The 19,604-nt window shown below is 37.8% G+C and overlaps 1 protein-coding gene across 6 annotated transcripts in view; it reads right to left on the bottom strand.

Moving 5' to 3' along the window:
• Window positions 1-1,078: 1,078 nt before the first annotated feature.
• The window catches only part of EFNA5 (ephrin A5), a 218,424-nt gene continuing 199,898 nt past the window's right edge, over window positions 1,079-19,604 (bottom strand). For all 6 annotated transcript variants that reach the window (XM_032675812.1, XM_032675810.1, XM_032675811.1 and 3 more), the window contains 3 exons: window positions 10,937-11,002; window positions 10,475-10,555; window positions 1,079-5,291 (listed from right to left, as the gene is read on the bottom strand). In XM_032675812.1, coding sequence (XP_032531703.1) covers window positions 5,170-5,291; window positions 10,475-10,555; window positions 10,937-11,002 — 269 coding nt within the window. In that variant the 3' untranslated portion in view covers window positions 1,079-5,169. The remainder of the gene's footprint in view (window positions 5,292-10,474; window positions 10,556-10,936; window positions 11,003-19,604) is intronic.

Here is a 19,604-nt window from a genome sequence, read left to right as displayed (position 1 = left end):
AAAGAAGGTTAGAGTTAAGTTATAATTACTACTTGCTGCCCTGTCAACTAATTAAATATAATAAAAAGCTTTCTGTGAGTTTAATGTTAACATGGTGCAATTACAGCAGCTTTGAATGCACAGTGCATGTATTACAGGTTTCGGTATTTGCTCCCCACTTTTTATGACCTAAATTCTCAGGTTTAACCTGTCATATGACTAGTGCGCAGGCACTATCAAAGACAACTATTCAGACATAAATACAAGTCACCCAAAGCAGTCCTGTGCATTTTTAGAGGCACATCATCAGCCTCTGGGGGCAGAGGTGGAAGAAAGGAGGAGAAAGCCAGCCAGTTTCTCCCTTCCACTTTTCTTCCTCTTCCCTTCAGGAGGCACCCTTGCTCAAATTCTCCCATCCACGAGGCTCCCACTGCTCTGAGCCTTTTTCCTCCCTTTAGTAAGGAAAAATACTGCTAATACTTCAAAGCCACTTCCAACCCCATCTCTTCATCAGTCTGAGGAGCATCTTGGTAGAGGAGGACTGAGTGCAGCTGCCCAACTCTGGGGCTGGTTCTACTCTTCAATAAGTAAGAGTTACACCATACAAAAAACCTTTTACCCAGGGAAGGAAGCAAGATTGCTTGGGAGGCCTAGAGCAGAGTAGAAATGATGATGAAGACCATGTAATGCTCCAGCACTTGGGCTGACATAGCTCCTTACCCTCCTAAGTATTTGGATGATCTTTGAACACATTTAAAAATGGTGAAGAGCGGAGAAGTCAGGCTTTAGATCGGCCAAGACATTGGTAGCTACAGCTCTAGTCAGTTGTGCCTACTGCATTTTTCACACTTTCCCATTCATTCTTCTCACTCCTCTTCTTTCCCTGGAAACATTCAAGGTCAGGTTGGATGGGGTTCTGAGCAACCTGATTTAGTGGAAGATGTCCCTGCTTATTGCAGGGAAGTTGGATTAGAAGAACTTTGAAGGTCCCTTCCAGCAGTGACCATTCTGTGATTCAATGTAAGTTAGGTACAAATAGCCCACAAAATAAAAATGCAGTTAATTAAACAAAAATGTAGTCTAAAAGAACCAATTAAAATGATGAAAATCTTTAATTTTATTTAAGTATAGTTGTACGGACACGTGTATATACAAATACAGATCTTATGGGGTAGGGATTTTGTTGCCTTTTTTTTTTTAACATTTTCCTTTAAGTTTATATAATGTAAGCATTTCAAAAACAGCACTCAATGAGTAAGTGCAAAGAAACTGCAAAGCAGGGCAGTACAAGCACAGGACCACACTGAGCTGGACTTTCATACCCAGATGCATACACAATGAGTGTCTTCAATGGGGTGTCAAGAGTAAGCATGGTAAGCGGATTTCGCAGACTCATGGGTAACCTCCAACATGCCAGCATCTATTAAACTGTACAGACAATGGCAGCAAGCCTATTGTAGGGAGATTTGTCTCACATCCGAGAAGCTCGAGGGTGAATGCATGGGAAAAACTCAGTGATGCCAGACCAGAAACAGATCTGCCCATTCACAGCTCCAAATTAAAAAAGGAGGAGGGTGGGAGAGGAGGAAGGGCAGGAAGAGGGAAGAGAAGTGTAGAGGGTTGTACATTAAAACTGGTGATTACAAAATCCAAGTGTAATGAAAAGAGGGGAAGAGTTAACACTCTAAGCCTCTGAAAGTGACTGAACCACTGCACTCATAAGGCAACGGATTAAGTTCAGTTTTGAGGGCTAGGGGTGAGAATCAACAGGTACAAATACAACCATTTTCCTTCCACAGTTACAGAGGAAAGGAAACAATCTACTCAACTACTCTCAGTACTTCCCAAATTTGTTTCTAGTTCTTTTGGAACCAAGTACATACACATATCGCAAATGACACTGGCAAGATCCTTTCTGGAAAAAACTACTCATGGGAACAAAACCAGAAGAAAAACAGGAGAAAAAAAATACAAATAAAAAAGAAACAAACAAACCAAATAACATAAAAGTTGTTATATCCCCAAAGCCTTTTTAGAAACAAACATGATACAAAAGAACAAAAACTAACACATAAACCACAGGGCTCCAACATCAGACCTTTAAACACTGAGGACAAAACACTGATCATCAAAAGTCATGTTGTTCCAGGTCTTGACATTGTGAAGTCTTGCAACAGATGAACAATTTTCAAAGATGAGTCCTGTATGCTGCAGTGTCATGGCCACTTGTCTCTCAGTTCCCAGCCATGATCACACTTGATGCTTCAAAGCTCTGTCTTGTAATCAACACGTGATTTTAATATCCTGAAAGTCTATTGTTCTCACTTACAAAAGACATAAGAATCAAATTAATACTTTATTATCAAACACTATATACAACAGAGGTTGCTAATAATACAGAATTTAAAGAACATAGCTTTAAGTTTTACTTGTCTTTCCTTCGCCATCCAAGTAAGTACAGTACAAAACAATATTCTAAACTAACACGAAATGTTACCTTGTCTACTGAAGGATACACAGTATCCACTAAACTGACTGATCCCTATTTTGCCTGCTTCACATTGCAATGCACTTGGCAGCCAGGAGTGCAGGTCATGGGTATAAGTAACCCACCTAGGCTGAGGGAAAATCAGTACCTCAGACTTGAGCTGGGGCAGATGAAGGGTAAGGAAGCAAAAATCTCCTCAATTTGCAGCAACATCTGCATTTAAAGCATCTAGAGATTTGCAATGCAATACAAAGCCCACCAACATTTATGTATCATGGTATGACTGGGATTGCCTAATGCCATCAAGTATCAAACTGACAGAGTCTGGTATGCTGTTCCCAGCCACGCCGTGCCAGGCAGCACTGGGATCTGCTGTGCAGTCACATCATTTTGTGTTGTCCCTCACCTACCCAGCAAGGTTCTGTGAAAACATGAAGGGGTGAGTTTCACCAGGAGTAACACTAGTGACAATCCTTTGTGGATAAATGTATGTCTTCAACTCCAACATCATTCAGAGACAAAGGATGACAAATGAAGTCACTGTTCCTACATTAAACTGGCACTGCTGGTATGACTGCCTGCAATTGCTATGAATCATTTTAATATGGTTACACATCATGCAATATTATCTGTACTCTGGTTAATAATCCATTTGATAAGGTGTATTTTGAATAAGCTCACCTCATCCAAAGCTTTATAATTCCTACATTCAGGAAGTATTAGTGTGTGTACCAAGCATATACAAAAGAGAGCAAAGTACCAGACAGCCTGTAATGAGATGATGACTTCCCTCACTGTTTGGTCTGTGTATCTTTATCCTGTGTACTTCATACTAGAGCAAATTTCCTGCTTTCCTCCTGTAAGTACAGGCCCTGCATTAATGAATATTGTTCGATATCAGGCAAGCCCAGGTCATAGCTCAGCATGCATAAAACCTCCCTTTACATCTCAAATTTATTTTTCCTGCTTCAACTCCTGGAAAGCTTTTTGCCATTAAAAAAAAAAAAAAAAAAACCACCAAAAAACAAAGCCTACGAAGTGCTGTTCATTAATGGCATCACTCAATTTTGTTATGGCAGACTTTTTCTTCATAATTAATATGGAAAAATCTTGTTTTGCTTGAATGCACTCCGTGTTTTGTTTCACATTTAATGTAATTACCACAGTTTTTGTCAGAAAAGCTCTGTTTCAGTCTGGGTCTGAAATTTCACTGATTATGCTTAGCATCCAAATTCCATGGTAGCCAAGCCAAAAAGCACTCCAAGGCTTGCACTTCCTGGCAAACTACTTTTTAAAGTTTTGTGTTAGCCAAGGCTCAGATTCCTTAACAAGGTCATACCTAATTCCATCAACAAGACAGTCCCATTTGCTAATTGCATCAAGGGTTACCACTTCTCTCACATGTTTGAACAGGACAAGCATATATACTCACTCTCAGCATAAAGTATATCTAAATAATGTATTTTCTATTCTAGTGGATTTTTAAAAAAATATTTTGTTAAGTCTTTGGGAGCCCATCTAGTTTATCTCCGGTAGATAAACATGTTTCCTCTACTCTTCAAACTGTGCTGGAAGGTGAAAAGACAAAAATCAACACTTGAATTCGTATTCCACACTTCTTTTCTTTCCCCCCACCAAACAATGCTATTAGAGTGCCCTGGCTTCTTCTACATGTGATTTATTCCCATGACTGAGGAACTTGCAGGAGAGACAAATCAAGAACACACTGAAGATCCTGTGTCCCAAACATGTTTCATCTGGCTACCGATGTCCTCTTTTAGCATGTATTAACACCCAGAGCAGCATCCAAGGCTATCAGCTACTAAGTCAGTGCTGGGGAAGGTCACTTTATTCTCAAAAGTGCCTCTGCATTTCAAGAAAAAATTGTAGCACCACGGTTGATTTGTTTTAAAATAAAATAATCCGGTGTGCATTATCCCCTTAAAACGAAATAACAGAGGCACTCACACCCCCAGTGAAGTTTCCTAAATCTGACCTTGCCTGCTATATGCTAACATTCCTAAATACCAAACTTCTTCCTCTCACCAAAGACAGCATTTCTACTTGTAAGCACAAATTTTACTGTCAAAGACATTTCAAGACAATCCTATAAGAAACATCATCTTTCCCTTTCAGAAGCCAGTTCATTTAGAAACTCCTGGAGGTAAGGGTGTTATGTCTACTCTTAATATTTCCCCTCCAGTCCTGACATGGTGACACAATGCCTTGCATGATCATCCTACAGTGCTGAATGAGAAGGCATAAATATTGTATCACAGAGAAAGACTCTCCCAGGTTTTCACTCACTTTCCTTATCCCTCACTGACTATATCTGCCACTATTCTTCCTAGTCCACATACGGATGACACAGTGAGCTAACAGAGATGACTTTTTAAAGGAGAATGCAGAGGAAAATAAGAATCACTAGTGTCACTATTATAGTTTGGCATTTTCATTTGGAGTCCTTTTATTTATATGGAGGGGTTAAGAAAGTCACAGGGTAGGTAGGGGTGGGTGCTGAAGCTAGTTATCCCCTTCAAATTTTTGCTGAGTTCAGGCTAAAAGGGAGAAGAAAAGGGAAAAATAACAATTTGACATCTGCAAAAACAATAAAGTCCCTTTCCTGGGATGAGCAGTTAGGTGGATCTTTGATGTTCCAAGACCCTGATATTTTCTGCGACAGGTTGCTGGAGCATACTCTGCTATAATATCAAAAGCATTGCCAGGAGGAACAACAGAGTTGCCAAAAGCCAGCTGGGTATCCTTGGTGTCTGTGCCGCGTTCTCACCACGGGATGGCTCGGCTGACTCATGTACGGTATCATCTGTTCAACAGAAAGCACACATTCCAATGAGATTTTGCATCCTTAATAAACTCTCACTGAACCGACAACCATAAGTAGATTTCAGTGCCTTTATGAAATAGGGCAATGAACCTTGTGCTGTCATTGACATTCACAAGCATGTAATATCTCATCATGTAATCAACCTGGGGCCTAGTCCTGCATTTCTTACTCGAAAAACTCCCATTGAAGACCAGAGGAGCAGAAAGTAAGCCTGATTTCAGTGGATTGAGGAATGAAAGATTCCTCTTCCACTAAAAGACTGTAGCTCTAGCTTTGGATGGCTCATTAGATAGCAATGTCAGCTGGGAGGCAGCTAAATAAAAACACCTGATTTTCAAGTGTTGCACATGCCCAGAATTAATTTCGCAGTTAATCCCCTTACTCAGTTACAGATTCAGGCTCCTGAATTTGAAATGCCAGCCTGTAAGCCCAAGCATATATTCCCTTCCTCACATAAAATTTCCACTGAAGTATACTGCACCTGGGGATGTGCAGGAGATCTAAGATCATTCCCCCCTTCTTGAAACAGAATTTTTAAGGCTAACACATGACAATCACCAATTTTATAGAATACACACTCAATCTGGAAAATCTCACTCCCTTTTATTGTACACAAAATAGAGAAATACATATGTGCTGTAAAACTAATGAGAAAAAGAACCAGATGAGTTGGGAAAACATGCTTACGCATTAGTGGCAGAAGAGAATACAGTAACAAATATTAAATTTATGGTACATAATAAAGCTTTGTTTAGTTTTCATAAACTACAGATCAGCCTAAAAGCCATAGATTGTAACATAAAAAAGGTCGGTAAAGTCAAATTCAGCTTCCGTGTTGTTACAGCAGTGGTATTTTTCTCTGCAAAGCCACCCATATCCCCCATATCCACATTCGGCCCTTCATATCCCCCATATCCTAATCTGGCTATTTAAAAAAGCAATCTGTCTGTCTGAGGTTTGCCATAAACAGTTAGCTCTGACAGAAATAAGCTAAACCTTTTTGGGAAGTGTGAAGTGGACTCAAAATGTATTCGTAAGTTTTTTAGAGTCCTTTAAGTTTCCAGCAAAATTAAGTGTAATAAGCTCCCCTATTTATAAGAGATATCAACATATCTATGATGTTTCTGTCTCATAGCTCCTATCTCAAGAAACTGCACTGTCAGGATTACACTGGGTGAGAGCTGTGCAAGTCCACCTAGAGGACTAAGGGAAGCAGGAGTAAGGACACTGGGCTCACTGAGACCACTTTGGAATAGAGCCTTTCATATTACTTGGCTTTAGCTACTAACAAGCTCCCACCCTTTCCTACCCGCAGAACAGCAGACAGAGCACTTAGCATAATTTAGGTTACTAGGCTCTTCAGCCCCAGCTCAGTTACACAGCAAGATGCACGGTAAACTGAATTAGCAATTTATCACCTGTACTTTTTTCAGCACTAATTGATGCTATAATCACATAAGGCTTATCAACAGGTTTCAGTGCACCTCAAGGCAAAAGTATGACAAGCAAGCACTGATCAACTGTAAATAGTTCACGTCTGTAAGAAAGGGACATCATCTCTACTTTGTGGTGCCAAGCAATAGCACAGAAGGCAATAGGCAGAAATTGATGCACAGGAAGTTCCACCAGAATAGGAGGAAGAACTTTACTGTGTGGGTGACTGAGCACTGGAAGAGATTGCCCAGAGAGGGTGTGACTCTCCTACTAAAAAGCCATCTGGACAAAATCTTCAGTAAAACATACTCTAGGGGACATGCCTGTGCACAGTGGTTGGACTAGGTGACCTCTGGTGGTCCCTTCCAGCCCTACCCATTCTGTGATTCTCTGATGTCAGTGGGAAAGACTGGCTGGAATGACTTTAGCTGCAGCTCTGCACCACGTATGACAAGGAGACCCTCCCAGGTACATTGAGCAAGGCCCCAGTATTCTTCCTCCAGAATTTTTCCAAAGGAATCTAAAAATTTCAGTGAATGCTGGCTACTGAAAAGTGACAATTCCAGTGGTTGTCAATACCAAAAGCTGTTTCACATTTCAGTTCCGAGTTACAATCTTGTACTTTGATGACACTGCAATGACAATACAGTGCTTCACAAACGCTTCCTTCCCAATTAAAATATACTCTAGGAATTTACAGAGAAAAAATAACCCTGTTCTAACTGTCAGTTCTATCTTCTTTCATATATTTAAAGTTAGCTCCTCCCAATTTGAAAACATTTACTCACTGCTGGTGAACTAAAACTAGAGAGAATTATGTGTATTACCTTCTATCTCTTGCATCATCAACAGAATGGCAAATAAGTCTGAATTTGCAACACTGAATGTCAACAGTTTTGTCCTAATTATATCAGTGAGTCAGCACTAAAACACAACAGGCCACAACTAGTGTAAAGCACTAATAAATCCTCATCCTCTGTGACTATCAGATACTGCCACAAATAGAACACTGGCTACAGCTAAAAAACTCAATAACAAAGTACTAAGCTAAAAACATTACTTTGCTTAAATGAAAAATATGGAGATCTTCTATGATGCCATTTTTATAAAGCCGTTCTTCACAGAAGAATTGATTTCCATGTAACATTAAGGGATTCCTTTTGAGAAATCATCTGGGTTTTCTGTCAGTGCTGTTGCAAGGTTTCTGCACTTGTCTATTAGAAGACACAATTCATCTGTGGTTATGAACATTAGTCTACATATACAATTTTCCTTGGAGGTGCAGAGGTATAACTGCACTTTCTTTAAGGCTTGGGAAAAAGGTTTTGCTTCATTTTAAACACTAAAGACAAGTAATGAACAGGAAAAACTCCTGAGTAAAATCCAGAAGGTCACTGCTAAAGACTGGAAATGCCACCAGTAAATAGAAAAAATTATTTTGACAGCCATAAATTTTTCAGATCACACGGCCTCATATCACATGCCCTTCAGGTATAACTTTCAGATATGCACAGCTGCAATTTTTGTTTAGGGGCTTTTTATTTTTATTATTAAGGAGAAACAGAAGGGGAGGACAGCAATAGAGCCAATTACTTATGAAATAAGTGTGACCATTACAGATCAGCTTCCTACCAATTTCTGAACAAAACCAGTGAAATTACAAGGGTTCAAAAATCATACAAATGGTGATTTTTAAAAGAAAGACGACAGTAAGTAATCTGCTGAACATGACCCTCCTGCCTTCCAATTCTTCTGTCTACTGTGGAAGAAGACAATGGCAGGTCAGATGAGAGCACAGAAGCAGAGGATGTTCGCCAGAGACATGCAAATTAGTACATTACACAGAACACATGCAACAAGATCCACCAATTAATAATGCAAACACACACTGATGTCAGCAGTGGGAGTTTTTTGGTACCAAACCTTCTCATTAAAGCTATTATTTCCTCCTGGTAACATAAACAGTATTTCATCTCAGACTGCAGGATGCTCTTTGTTTGATTTTGGTTCCTTGGTTTGCCTGCTGCTTTCTAATGATGTGCTTTTGTGATGATGCTAGCTAGTTATAGCCATTCAATGGGAAGTGAGCAGCACTGCTAAAAAAAATAAATATTCAGCAAGTTTACTAAAATCAGGCATTTATTACTCAGATGATCTCTTTTGCAAGCCAGTAACGAGAGAAATACACATTAATTAGACCATGTTTACCAAATCACAAAATGTAAAAAAGTGCATTGAGTTTTTAGATTCGTAGGTAACACAGAGACAGTGAAAGAACATCCTTATGTCTTCTGTACAAGAATGTTGTTATCAAATGTATAAATGTATCTAATGTAAATGCACTGTCCTTGCATTTAGGTTTGCTTAGAAAACATCTTTGATTCTCAAACCCCAAAATTTTAGGAGAGTCTTGAAAATTATTTCAAAGAAAAACAATAAACCCTATTGTTTATCCATAGGCATATCATTCAAATTGGATAATTTGTGAAAATCTTATTTATTCTTCTGCATAAATAATGAATTTTAATTAAAGGAACTGCACATAACAGAGAACAAAAAATTAGTACATTGCTACATACATAAAGAGGAAGTCTCCTTTCAAACAGCAGAAGAGAAAAAAATCTTGGTAATTGTTCTTCAGGGTATGTAGTAAATGGCATATGTGCAATATTTTCTGGTATAATCTGTTTGTTTAACTGTGTATTTTAATTATTGAGGCTTTAATAAACAATGTGTGAGCACTGTGTAGGTATATATAAAACAAACAGGTACACCACTACTACCAATACTTCTACATATCCACCTAATTTTAATGTCATGAGCCATCTCATTTATGTTGTTGGGATTACACATATACCTAGAATTAAACATGCCTCTATCTATCATAAACTTGAGCCACTCAAACAACACACATGCACTTTCTACACAGAGACATGTCAGCTTGACTGATGTTGGAGATTAATATAACTTTGCCCTGGGCAGATAAGGGGTTTCATCATAGCAAGCATCCTTATTCTTAAAGCAGTGTTTTGCAAAAAAAAAAACCAAAACAGAGAAGACCCCCCCAAATTTAAGTTTGCTTCAATAAAAACAGGAGAGAAATTTTTATACATACACACACACATACACACACACACACACACACATATATATATATCAGTGTATGTGCATGTGTGTGTGTATGTACACATATGTAAAAATGATACTTTGCCTAAGCATGTATACACACAAATATATATAATTTTAAAGGACTAATTTCTATATAAACACTAACTCAGTTAGTTGCATGCTTGTGTCATGCACCAGCATTAAACAAGCAGTGCTTCTGTTTTTCGGAAGGTCTTTTGAAACCATATATAATAAATGAGGTGTGCCCATTGACTTTTATTTGTAAACTTTGGACCCAGTTAGTAAATAGAGTGTTTTGCCAACATGCTGGGTGTTTGGCTTGGATGGGCCAGTGACTTCAGGATACTGGTGAAATTTTACACTGGCACACACCATATTACATTAAACCATGTCACCCAAAAAGCAAATAAGCAACATTTTTCTTCCCCTGATTAGACAAGGATGCAGGAAATATATCATACAGTGCATTAGCACTGCTGGAAATGTGCAAAAGCAGAGCAGTTGTACCATGCAAAGCATGCAGAGAGAAGAGGAAAAAACTACTGAAGCACCAGAGGGATACACGCATTTGTTAAAAGAGATTCTCTAAGCATACTAACCTGCTGGTTCTAATGAATTTTCTACTTTGTCGTTAACATCGAAAACACGATCATGAACACCTATAGTTTTCATACAGCTGTCTATAACAAAAATAAAGATAACAGCCAAATATGTTAGTGAGACACCCTTAAACTCCCCACTTTCCTTGTTTCCTCTCTTTTTTTTTCTCTCTATTTACTACATATAATTAAGCATATTCATATTTAAAGTCTGTGGCACTTGTCCAAATGCCAGTACACTCTCCTATCTGTACCCATTTCTAGAAACAAGTTAGCAACTGCGATGTAACTAAAGCTTTATGAAAAACAATAAGAAATACGATGAAAATCGTAACACAAACTTTGTATGTAAGAACAGATACAAGATTTAACAGCTAAAAAAAGATTTACTGCTGTTTACCAGACCACACAGTAAAGCATGCACTAGAAAGCCACCCTCAAAACTTAATCTGAAGAACTTACTTGCTGGTCGCACAAAGACCTTAAGCTTTAGGCAGGATCTCCTTCCGTTATCTGGGATCGCAGAAGCTGTAAAATGAAGAACAAGGAAAGACAAGTGGAGGAGTAAGAGTGTGCAATGCAGAACATATTTTGTGCTAAAATAAACTACCCTTTATCTTCCCTTCATCTGAAGGGCTGGACACATTTCAGTCTCTGCACGTAAGACTTAAAAGTGCACAAAGTAGCGTGACTACGCAAAAGCAGGAAAAGAACTGTAGGTTTTATTCTAATTAATTTCTTTATATTTGACATGGAAGTAGTGAAGCACATAGTATTTTTCAATGTTTCATTATCTCCTTTCACCTTTCCACACCTTTTTCTTGGAATCTTTTTTGATATGGTTTTTGCTGTAATGCATGTGTCCACTCCGAAAAAACAACACTTCAGAACACTTAGAGAAAAGCTAGTCTTGAAACACTAGGCCATAGGCTTCAACAACCTAAAAAGACGAAAAAACAAAATGACACCAAAAGTGACGGTGCTAAAAATGGAACTCTGTATATAGTCCCAGAAAAGTAAAATACACACCATTAAATTTTACAGCAAAGTCAGCCTCCATATGCATCTGCCTTTGTTGACAAAATATTTATCTTGCTTCAGTCAAAACACAATTCCCCATGTTATACAACTAACAAATTAAAATCAGTTTATTCCTTCTTTCTGCCCTCCCTCATCATTTCCCATTAAAAGTATTTAATTTTAAGAATACTTACTGTATTAGGAGAAAAAGAGTAAGTGGAAGCATGTCTAATCCTAATGCAAAGATCACACACTAAGATCTAGTGTCAACACCTACTTATTTCTCTGGAAAAGACTGCTGTTGTGAAAAATTCCTTTCTAGAACCATTCTTGCCTCAAAATACATGATCATAATATGCCTGCCTGTCAGCACAGACTGGACTCCCTTGTGTAATGTCTGCCAATCTTTACATACCGGTAACTTTCCTCAATTTTTAAATTGTACACTGGCCCACAGCTGAACATGTACACTGGCAACCAAGCAACTTGACTGGCGCATGCAGACTTTCACTTCCAAAAGACCATTCATGTTTTTTTCTTGCAAAACCCCTCAAAAGCTATTGCCAAAAAATATTGCCTGAAGCACTACAGAATAACTTCTATTTTATTGCATTAAAAAAGCGCCATGTATTAGGGTTAAAACGAGCTGTGTTTTGCATTAAATGGCAACTATTGGGAAGATGATTCAGCTGGCAAGATGTTAGTTTGTTCTGTTTATCCTTTTTTCATCCATTTTTATTAATTCTGTTCCTGTGTGTGACAAATAAACTAACACGATTTATACACAGAGATATGAATGCACACTCTTTGTCTTCACGTTAAGCTCACACTTGAAGGGCTCCTCAACTATTTGAAATAATTTCCTAAGTCTTTGATGATGTGCTTGGAAAGGTAGGCATCAGATTTTTCTTAGAGAACTTACCAAGAACTAGAAAACTCAGTACAAACAGAAAAAGGAGAAAGCAAAGAACATAATAAAGCTAAGCTGTGGTTCCACATCTTGAAAGTTCTTGAAAATTGTTTCCTTTCTTTAATCAAAAGATAAAAGTGAGTAGAAACTATGCTCCCCCCTTCACAATCCCAAGCAGTCAAAAGAGAGTTAACAGATAGTTTTGCTATAGGATCTTACTAAATCAAAGTCAGAAAATCTCCATCTATTGACATTTACAGTAACTGGTGTGTTATTTAGGGTATAATACCTGCACTCTGTGGCTATATTCAGGAAACTGTGTCCTTTCTGTGGTCCTCACTAAATATACATAACTGGCTAAACGATTTGTTAAGACTGAACAGGCAGTTGTAGATTTCTCAAAGATAAGAATCATACAGTCATTACCAAATTACCAGTATAAAGGTGGAAATAACACTTGCAAAATTAGACAAATAGAAACCCCTACAGTAAATTTACCACTAACAGATTTTTTCTGCCCAGAAATTATTCCAGAAGTGCATTATGACACACATTTATTTAAAGGTAAATTTTTAGCTCTGATGCTACATGCAGTTGCTTAGGTCCATCAAATAAACATGTTTTGCTCAGTGCTGATTATTATAATACTCTGTTATTCACTGACTAACTAGAATACCACTGACTAGCTAGGAGCCAATAAAAAATCTAGGCAAAAAAAATCCATTCTTTCTGGAAAACACAGAAAACTAATGCTTTGTTCATAGTGTTCAAAGGCGTACAGAATATTTGCACAGACTTAGGAGCAAATAAGAGGTAGTGATTGGCCATGTTCTTTGAAGAAAAACATTAAAATCCATTTGCTGTTTAAATCTCTTTCCCTCATTCTTCACTTTCCCCCATTGGTTTGCAACTACGAAGTATATCATGAACTACAGTCCTATGCAACCATAGCATTTGCACTTAAATCATCATCACAGAAACTGACACAATTTTAGTGAAAAGTATGAAAAAGTGCTTTCCAGAAAATTATGTACTCTCAATTTTTTGCAGTAAAGTCAGGAAGATGCCTCTTTAATCGATGTTTTACTCCTTCAAATGGAATAATGAAGAATAAAAAAAAAAAAATCAAGTAGCATTTTTCAGCACTCGCATCTGCCTAACAACCAAGACCAAAGTGGTGAAGGGATACAGTGCAACCTCTTTGGCCTTCCTGAGACATTAGGTACTTTTTGCCAAGATGCATGACTGCAATCAATTTTTTTCCCTTCCTTTCTTTTTCTCCCATCCTCCCTCCTTCTCCCTTCTCCTTTTCATCTTAAAAGAAAAAACATACCCCAGTGGCAGTTTTCGTCCTAAGACAAGATGTATCACCCACACGAAAGAGTCAGGAAAGGAAAAAGAGAACTCCTCTTTGTCAGCTGGGATCTGTAAAAGCTGTTTCGCAGGTAAACAGGGCTGTTGCTGCTACATGCCACTGAAATTAGCTACAGAATAAGAAAAGATGTCCTTTCTAGGTGCTACAAAGAGAAATTTCATTCTCCTTCCTGCACCAAATCAGGTTAGCCCCTGCGGCTTTGCTATAAGGTTTTTCCGTTTGCCCATTTTAAAGGTGATATTAGCAATAAATAGAGGCCAGTTCTGAGAGCAGGAAGCCTCTGATACTAATGGAACCTGTCCCAAGCAACACTTTCCATTTCAAAAGCCAGAATTCATTGCAGCCTTGCTGCACAACGAAAACAAACCTTTGAAAAAATGCCTTATAAGGCGCAAAAGTAGTTACATGCTCTTTTTCTTCATGGATGATATTAGACTAGAAAGATCTGATCTCGTTTGGTTGTGCCAGGAAGAATCACAACTGAAAACAGAGAGGAACTCTGCAGCGTTGCTAGTTCCTATATGTCACTACAATTCCTATGACACTTCCCTCCTCCCTTGCCCTACCTCACCTTTATCAACAACTTCATGACAATCTCTTGGGTCCCTCTTTTAAAGAAAATGTTTTAGACTTCATGGTTACATAAAGACTTTGATTAGAAGGAAAGTGAAACACTAAAATCCCTCTGAATAACAAGATATATGAAAACATCTCAGTGATTACAGAAATAACTGGTTTGGGCTCTTCATTATTTTTTTAAATAGGAAAATTTCACAGTTCAGAAGAATTTAAGTTCAGCCTCTGTATTCTTCAGATTGGAGATTGGAGATTCATCTCCATGAGCTGAACTAGAAAAAAAACCCATGCAATCCACACAGGACTAGATCTATACTGGATCCAAAAATGAAGACAAATTAGATAGGAAAATTTCTCATCTCTAAAACACTTCTGGTTATCATTTTTATACCCTGTAAGGAAAGGAAAGAGAGTGACAAAATTATTCTCTCCCTCATCTAGAGCCAACCATAAATATTTCAGTGTTTGTAAGCTATATTTAAATATATAAAAAATAAATTACACAGCTCTCAGCTAGAAAACACATGGTACATTATTAATATATTAGATATAAATAACAGGTTAGGTCCTTCCTCAGCCTGATAACACTTAGCAGTTATTCAATGACTGCAGGAAGCTGCAGATAGAGAATAAAAAGTAACATACACAGAAAACAGTTATGTAGTTCAACTTACTAGGATAAATCCCTAAAACTCATTAAAGAAGTCATCAAGATACGGCCCAATCAGTGTACAAAGTAAGCTAATTAAAAAGTAAATGTACAAACAAACAAACAAACAAAAATAAAATTTCAAAAGTAACTTGATTATCAGGACCTGCTAGAGGTGTGACAAAAGCTGCAATTATTTCCTTTCCTAAGACAGGCAAAAATTTGGCTGGCAACTACCCAAGGCTCAGTTATCAGGACGCCACAAATAAAAAGTGTCCTAAAACCATCCTATTTACTGATATTCACATGTAATCAATGGTTACTTCTGCTTGCCTCCTCACTCATTCTTTGCTTTCTAATTACAGGATTGCATCTTTCCCTAAAATACATCCTGATACAGAGAAAAAAGGAATCACAAATGCAGTCCAAATCCTCCTTTAGCACTACACAAGACATTTAACATTCAAGGCACAAGTCACTCTGGGCCCTATTAGACAGCAAACCAGTTCAGTGTAGAAAAGGGCTCCGTTTTTCTAAGTCACTCAGATAGTACCTTTGTTTAGAATGGGGGTGGGGGATACTGGTAAAGGAGCATCCTTTCCTTTATGAAGAAACCCAACACCTTCAGTGCACCTTTTGCAGACACACTGCAGATAGTAATTCTCTACTATTTTGTATTTCAATTACTGTTACCAGTTCACTTGGAGTATTCTCTAAGGGATTACAAACCAGTGATCATGAAACACAGGAGACAGTCTGTTCTCACTGCATTTTGAAAAATGTAACAAATGTTTCTTCTGCTCTCTGCTAAGAAGTCCATAAAACAGGGTCTCCTGTAGGGAAGAACTGAGAAATCACACCAAGATCTCACCTCAGTTCACTGCAGAGGTACTACTACCACCACCTCTGTTACACAAATTCTGGCCCTGGTAAGTGCTTCCTAACATAAGCACTAAACAGAAGAATTGTTTCAGACTGGGAAGCCAACAGAGGATTTAATTTGAACTTCTCCCCAGCACACTAAACGAGACATGCATACAGCTTAAGTAAACACCTAACACTTACTGTCCAGGCAAAAGGGCTGCACATGTAACTTCTGTAATCATGTGGAGAAACACCACAAAGAGAGAACCTGCAGCAATCCCATAAACAGAATGCTGCATGTTGTAAATCAGAAACTCATGTTACACAGTCCTTGCACTCTCTTAGTCCTGCAAGTACAGACAACCTGTCCAGCAGAAAAATATTTATAGCTCTGATTGCCTCTAGCCCTTTCAGGCACAACAGCACTCCCATTAGTCAAATCCATATTCCAAGTAACCTTATACAACATGAAATCGTAATTCCACCAACCTGAAGTGTTTTAAGCATCCAATATCCTGTGTTACCTAGCAGAGCTTTAGAAAGTTTATTTTTAAGAAGAGTCATGTGCTTCTTTCTTTGTAAAGAAATGAGTATGTGTGAGAGCATTAAAAATGCAGTTTTCCATTATGTTTGCCACCAGGCAATATTCTCAATTTGTGCAAGTAAGAAGAAAAAAACAGCCTATTAGTTGCTAGAAGAGCTCAGCCCTTCCCCCTGAAGGTTTTCATGTGATTTACCATACAACACAAATGTATGCAAATTAGCCAGGTAAATGCAGAATTAGTTATTAATATTCTTCTCACAGTTTAGATTGAAAAAACGTATAAATTTGCATAAACTTACAACTGAAAAAGTCAGCTAGAATTAAATCAATCATAAAGCACTCCTCTGTGCATACATAAGTAACACCACAGTTAATTGAAGGTTCTTCAAAATTATTAATCAAAAAGAATTACTTGAGAGGATGTATAGATCTTTCTTTCTTGTACATGTTAAAATAAAATAAAACTAAAAAATAGATAAATATTAGCCTTATGGAAAGCACAGGTCTCACCAATACTTGAGTTTAATTTAAAAGACTTTCCATGATTGCTCTTTCATTCCAACCTAACAGCAAAAGCTTTGTTCTGGTAGCATACGCAACTCCATTCTGGGAAATGAAAATTTAAATGTCCACAACTTACTCATTCTTCAGACCAACAATTAAGCACAATTCCTCAATAAATCACCACTAAACTTACTGGTAGAGTTGGCATAGCTGAGTCCACTCTCTCTGTATTCAGTCACAACCAAGATGAGAACGACAAAAAAAAAAAATTCCTGAGCAACTTAAAGACCAAAAATCTCAAGCCAAGAGAGAGAATCTCATCTGAAAAGCCACTTGATCTAGGACTGCCAACAATACTTGAAAACTAAGAAAAACTAAAATGGAAAGTAAATAAACAAACAAACAGATGACAGATCACAGCTAATACTGCCTATGGCTTAATAAAAGCAAAAGGACTATGGATACCAGCATTTCCAACTGTGTATTTTAAAATCCACAGTATTAATATGACACCTAATACAAAGGCATATTTGCATTACTCTTGCATACTCAACTGCATCTGTACAAAGTGAAGGTAAAAACAGTCACATTGCATTTTTGTACTGACCCTGTCTGTATGAAGATACATGCCTACACACAAACATGGACTTACATTCTGCATTCATTCAAAATATAAACGACAAAGTGCACAGCAAGAAGAAAAAGACTTGATAGAAGCCAAGTGCACAACACACAGATTGTGAAATGCTACGTTTAATTCCTAATGTCTTATACATAATTTGCACTGGCATTGCACTGTGTAAAACCACTGGATTATTATGGCCTACCTCTCAAGTGACTGTATTTCTCAGACCTCCTAAAAATAACCTAGTGAGTGGAAATGACTTGCCAGAAAAATGCTATTTTAGTGAGAGTTCTTGGAAGAAAGTAACAGTTACTGTTTCTGCACTTAATGCTGAATTAACTGTCCCAGTGCAACTGTTGGTCAGAAAGAATATAATTTTTCTTGCAGCTTCTAATGCATTGCAGCTTATATATCTGATTGAAGGCTGCATAGATTGAAAGTTGGTTTCACACAAAGTCATATAAAACAATACCAAGCCATGTATGTTAAGATATGTAAACCATGGACTTCCAAGCTTAATTAAGCCATTTGTTCAGTATTTCCTCTTAGCATGGTCTAGCCCTATATGTCTCTCAGGATGGTCCCTTTTCTGCTCTAAGGGGTGATTAATGACAAGCCTTCCCTGTTGCTGGCCCAGCTGGTGTACTGGAGTCAGACCTTTTAGTGCAGAACATCAAAGAAACCCAAACCCCAGTCCTTCTCAGTGCTGGACACCTCCAGAGGTGAACAGCATCTGCAGGCTCATATGAGGCAGACAGCATCACTTTTCCAGTCCAAAGGCTTATTATAGTCATACTGTTATCATCTGTCCTCCTCCCAAGTTGCCGGGTCCTGCTGAGTTCAGGAAAACCTTGGTGCAGTGCAGTTGGTACCCTTCACACCTTCAGGAGAGCAACAAACAGACGTTTCAGATGCTGGAAAATCCAACTGTGCCTGTTTGTATCTCTGAACCAAGCCCTGAACCAGTAAGAAGACAAAGCTCAGTTGTTCTTTGCAAAGACTATCTTTTTTTTTTTCATAAAGCAACAACATTTCTGTTTAGGGCAATGCTGTCATCTAACTGCAGCCTGAGCGCCTAAGAGAATCAGTTTTGCTTCTGTGGTGTTTCTTCTCATTAAAAAACAAATAAAGCTCTGCTGGAAATAAATGAAAGGCATACCTTACTTGGAATGGACTTTTAGTTGCATGTAAGTTCCTGTGAAATATAAGGAGGAAGAGATGAAGAATAGACCATACAGGTACTTCCACATGAAATATTTGCAGGTGTTCCTCTCTATAAAAGGTTTCTCTTTCATAAATGCAAACCGTATTACGTACCTTAAAGTAAGCGCTAACATTTCTGCACTAGCCCAATATTAATGACTGATGTCATACTTTCTATTGCAACAAACCACACTTATTAACTAGAAAGAATAAAAACCTCACATCTCATTACTGTTTTCAGTGGCATTAACAAAACCAAGTACAGTTATTGTACAACATTAAGAGCAAATTGATAATAAAACAAGTTAATACTATCAAATAAAGCACTTAGAGAAAAATATATCCTCTCAGAGTTTTCATAAGCACTTTTGTACTTTGATTTCCCTTGGTATCACTAGAAAAAAATGGTTTTCTTCAAGTAGTCTATCCATTTTGCTAATTTCCATCTCTAAGAACTAGAAGTAAGTAAATCCTTTGAAGAGACATTATAGTCTTGTTAGTAATGACTTTTCTTTTTGATCTTTAAAGCAACACATTCACCCACACGGAATTTGTGGGTATTGTATCATGTTACTAACTCATACACTTAATAGACTTCGTATTACTCATGGCTAGCTTTATCACTGCTGACACTATATTAAGGCAGAGAGAGGTATTCCATTCTACTCCATCTTCATGGGCTTGCCACTATCTTCAAAATATTTAGAAACTTTTCTGTCTTTATATGTCATCCTCGAAAATTCTGTCAGTTTATAAAACAAAGTAACTATAAATGTTGTGTTTTGCTAGGGTTGTGATGTGTATGTAGACATGAAAAGATATTTTTGTTACTCACCTAAGCAAAGCAACAAAATATCTTG

Source organism: Chiroxiphia lanceolata, chromosome Z (genome assembly GCF_009829145.1).
Source record: "Chiroxiphia lanceolata isolate bChiLan1 chromosome Z, bChiLan1.pri, whole genome shotgun sequence".
NCBI lineage: Eukaryota > Metazoa > Chordata > Aves > Passeriformes > Pipridae > Chiroxiphia > Chiroxiphia lanceolata.
This window is presented reverse-complemented; position numbering and strand designations above follow the sequence as displayed.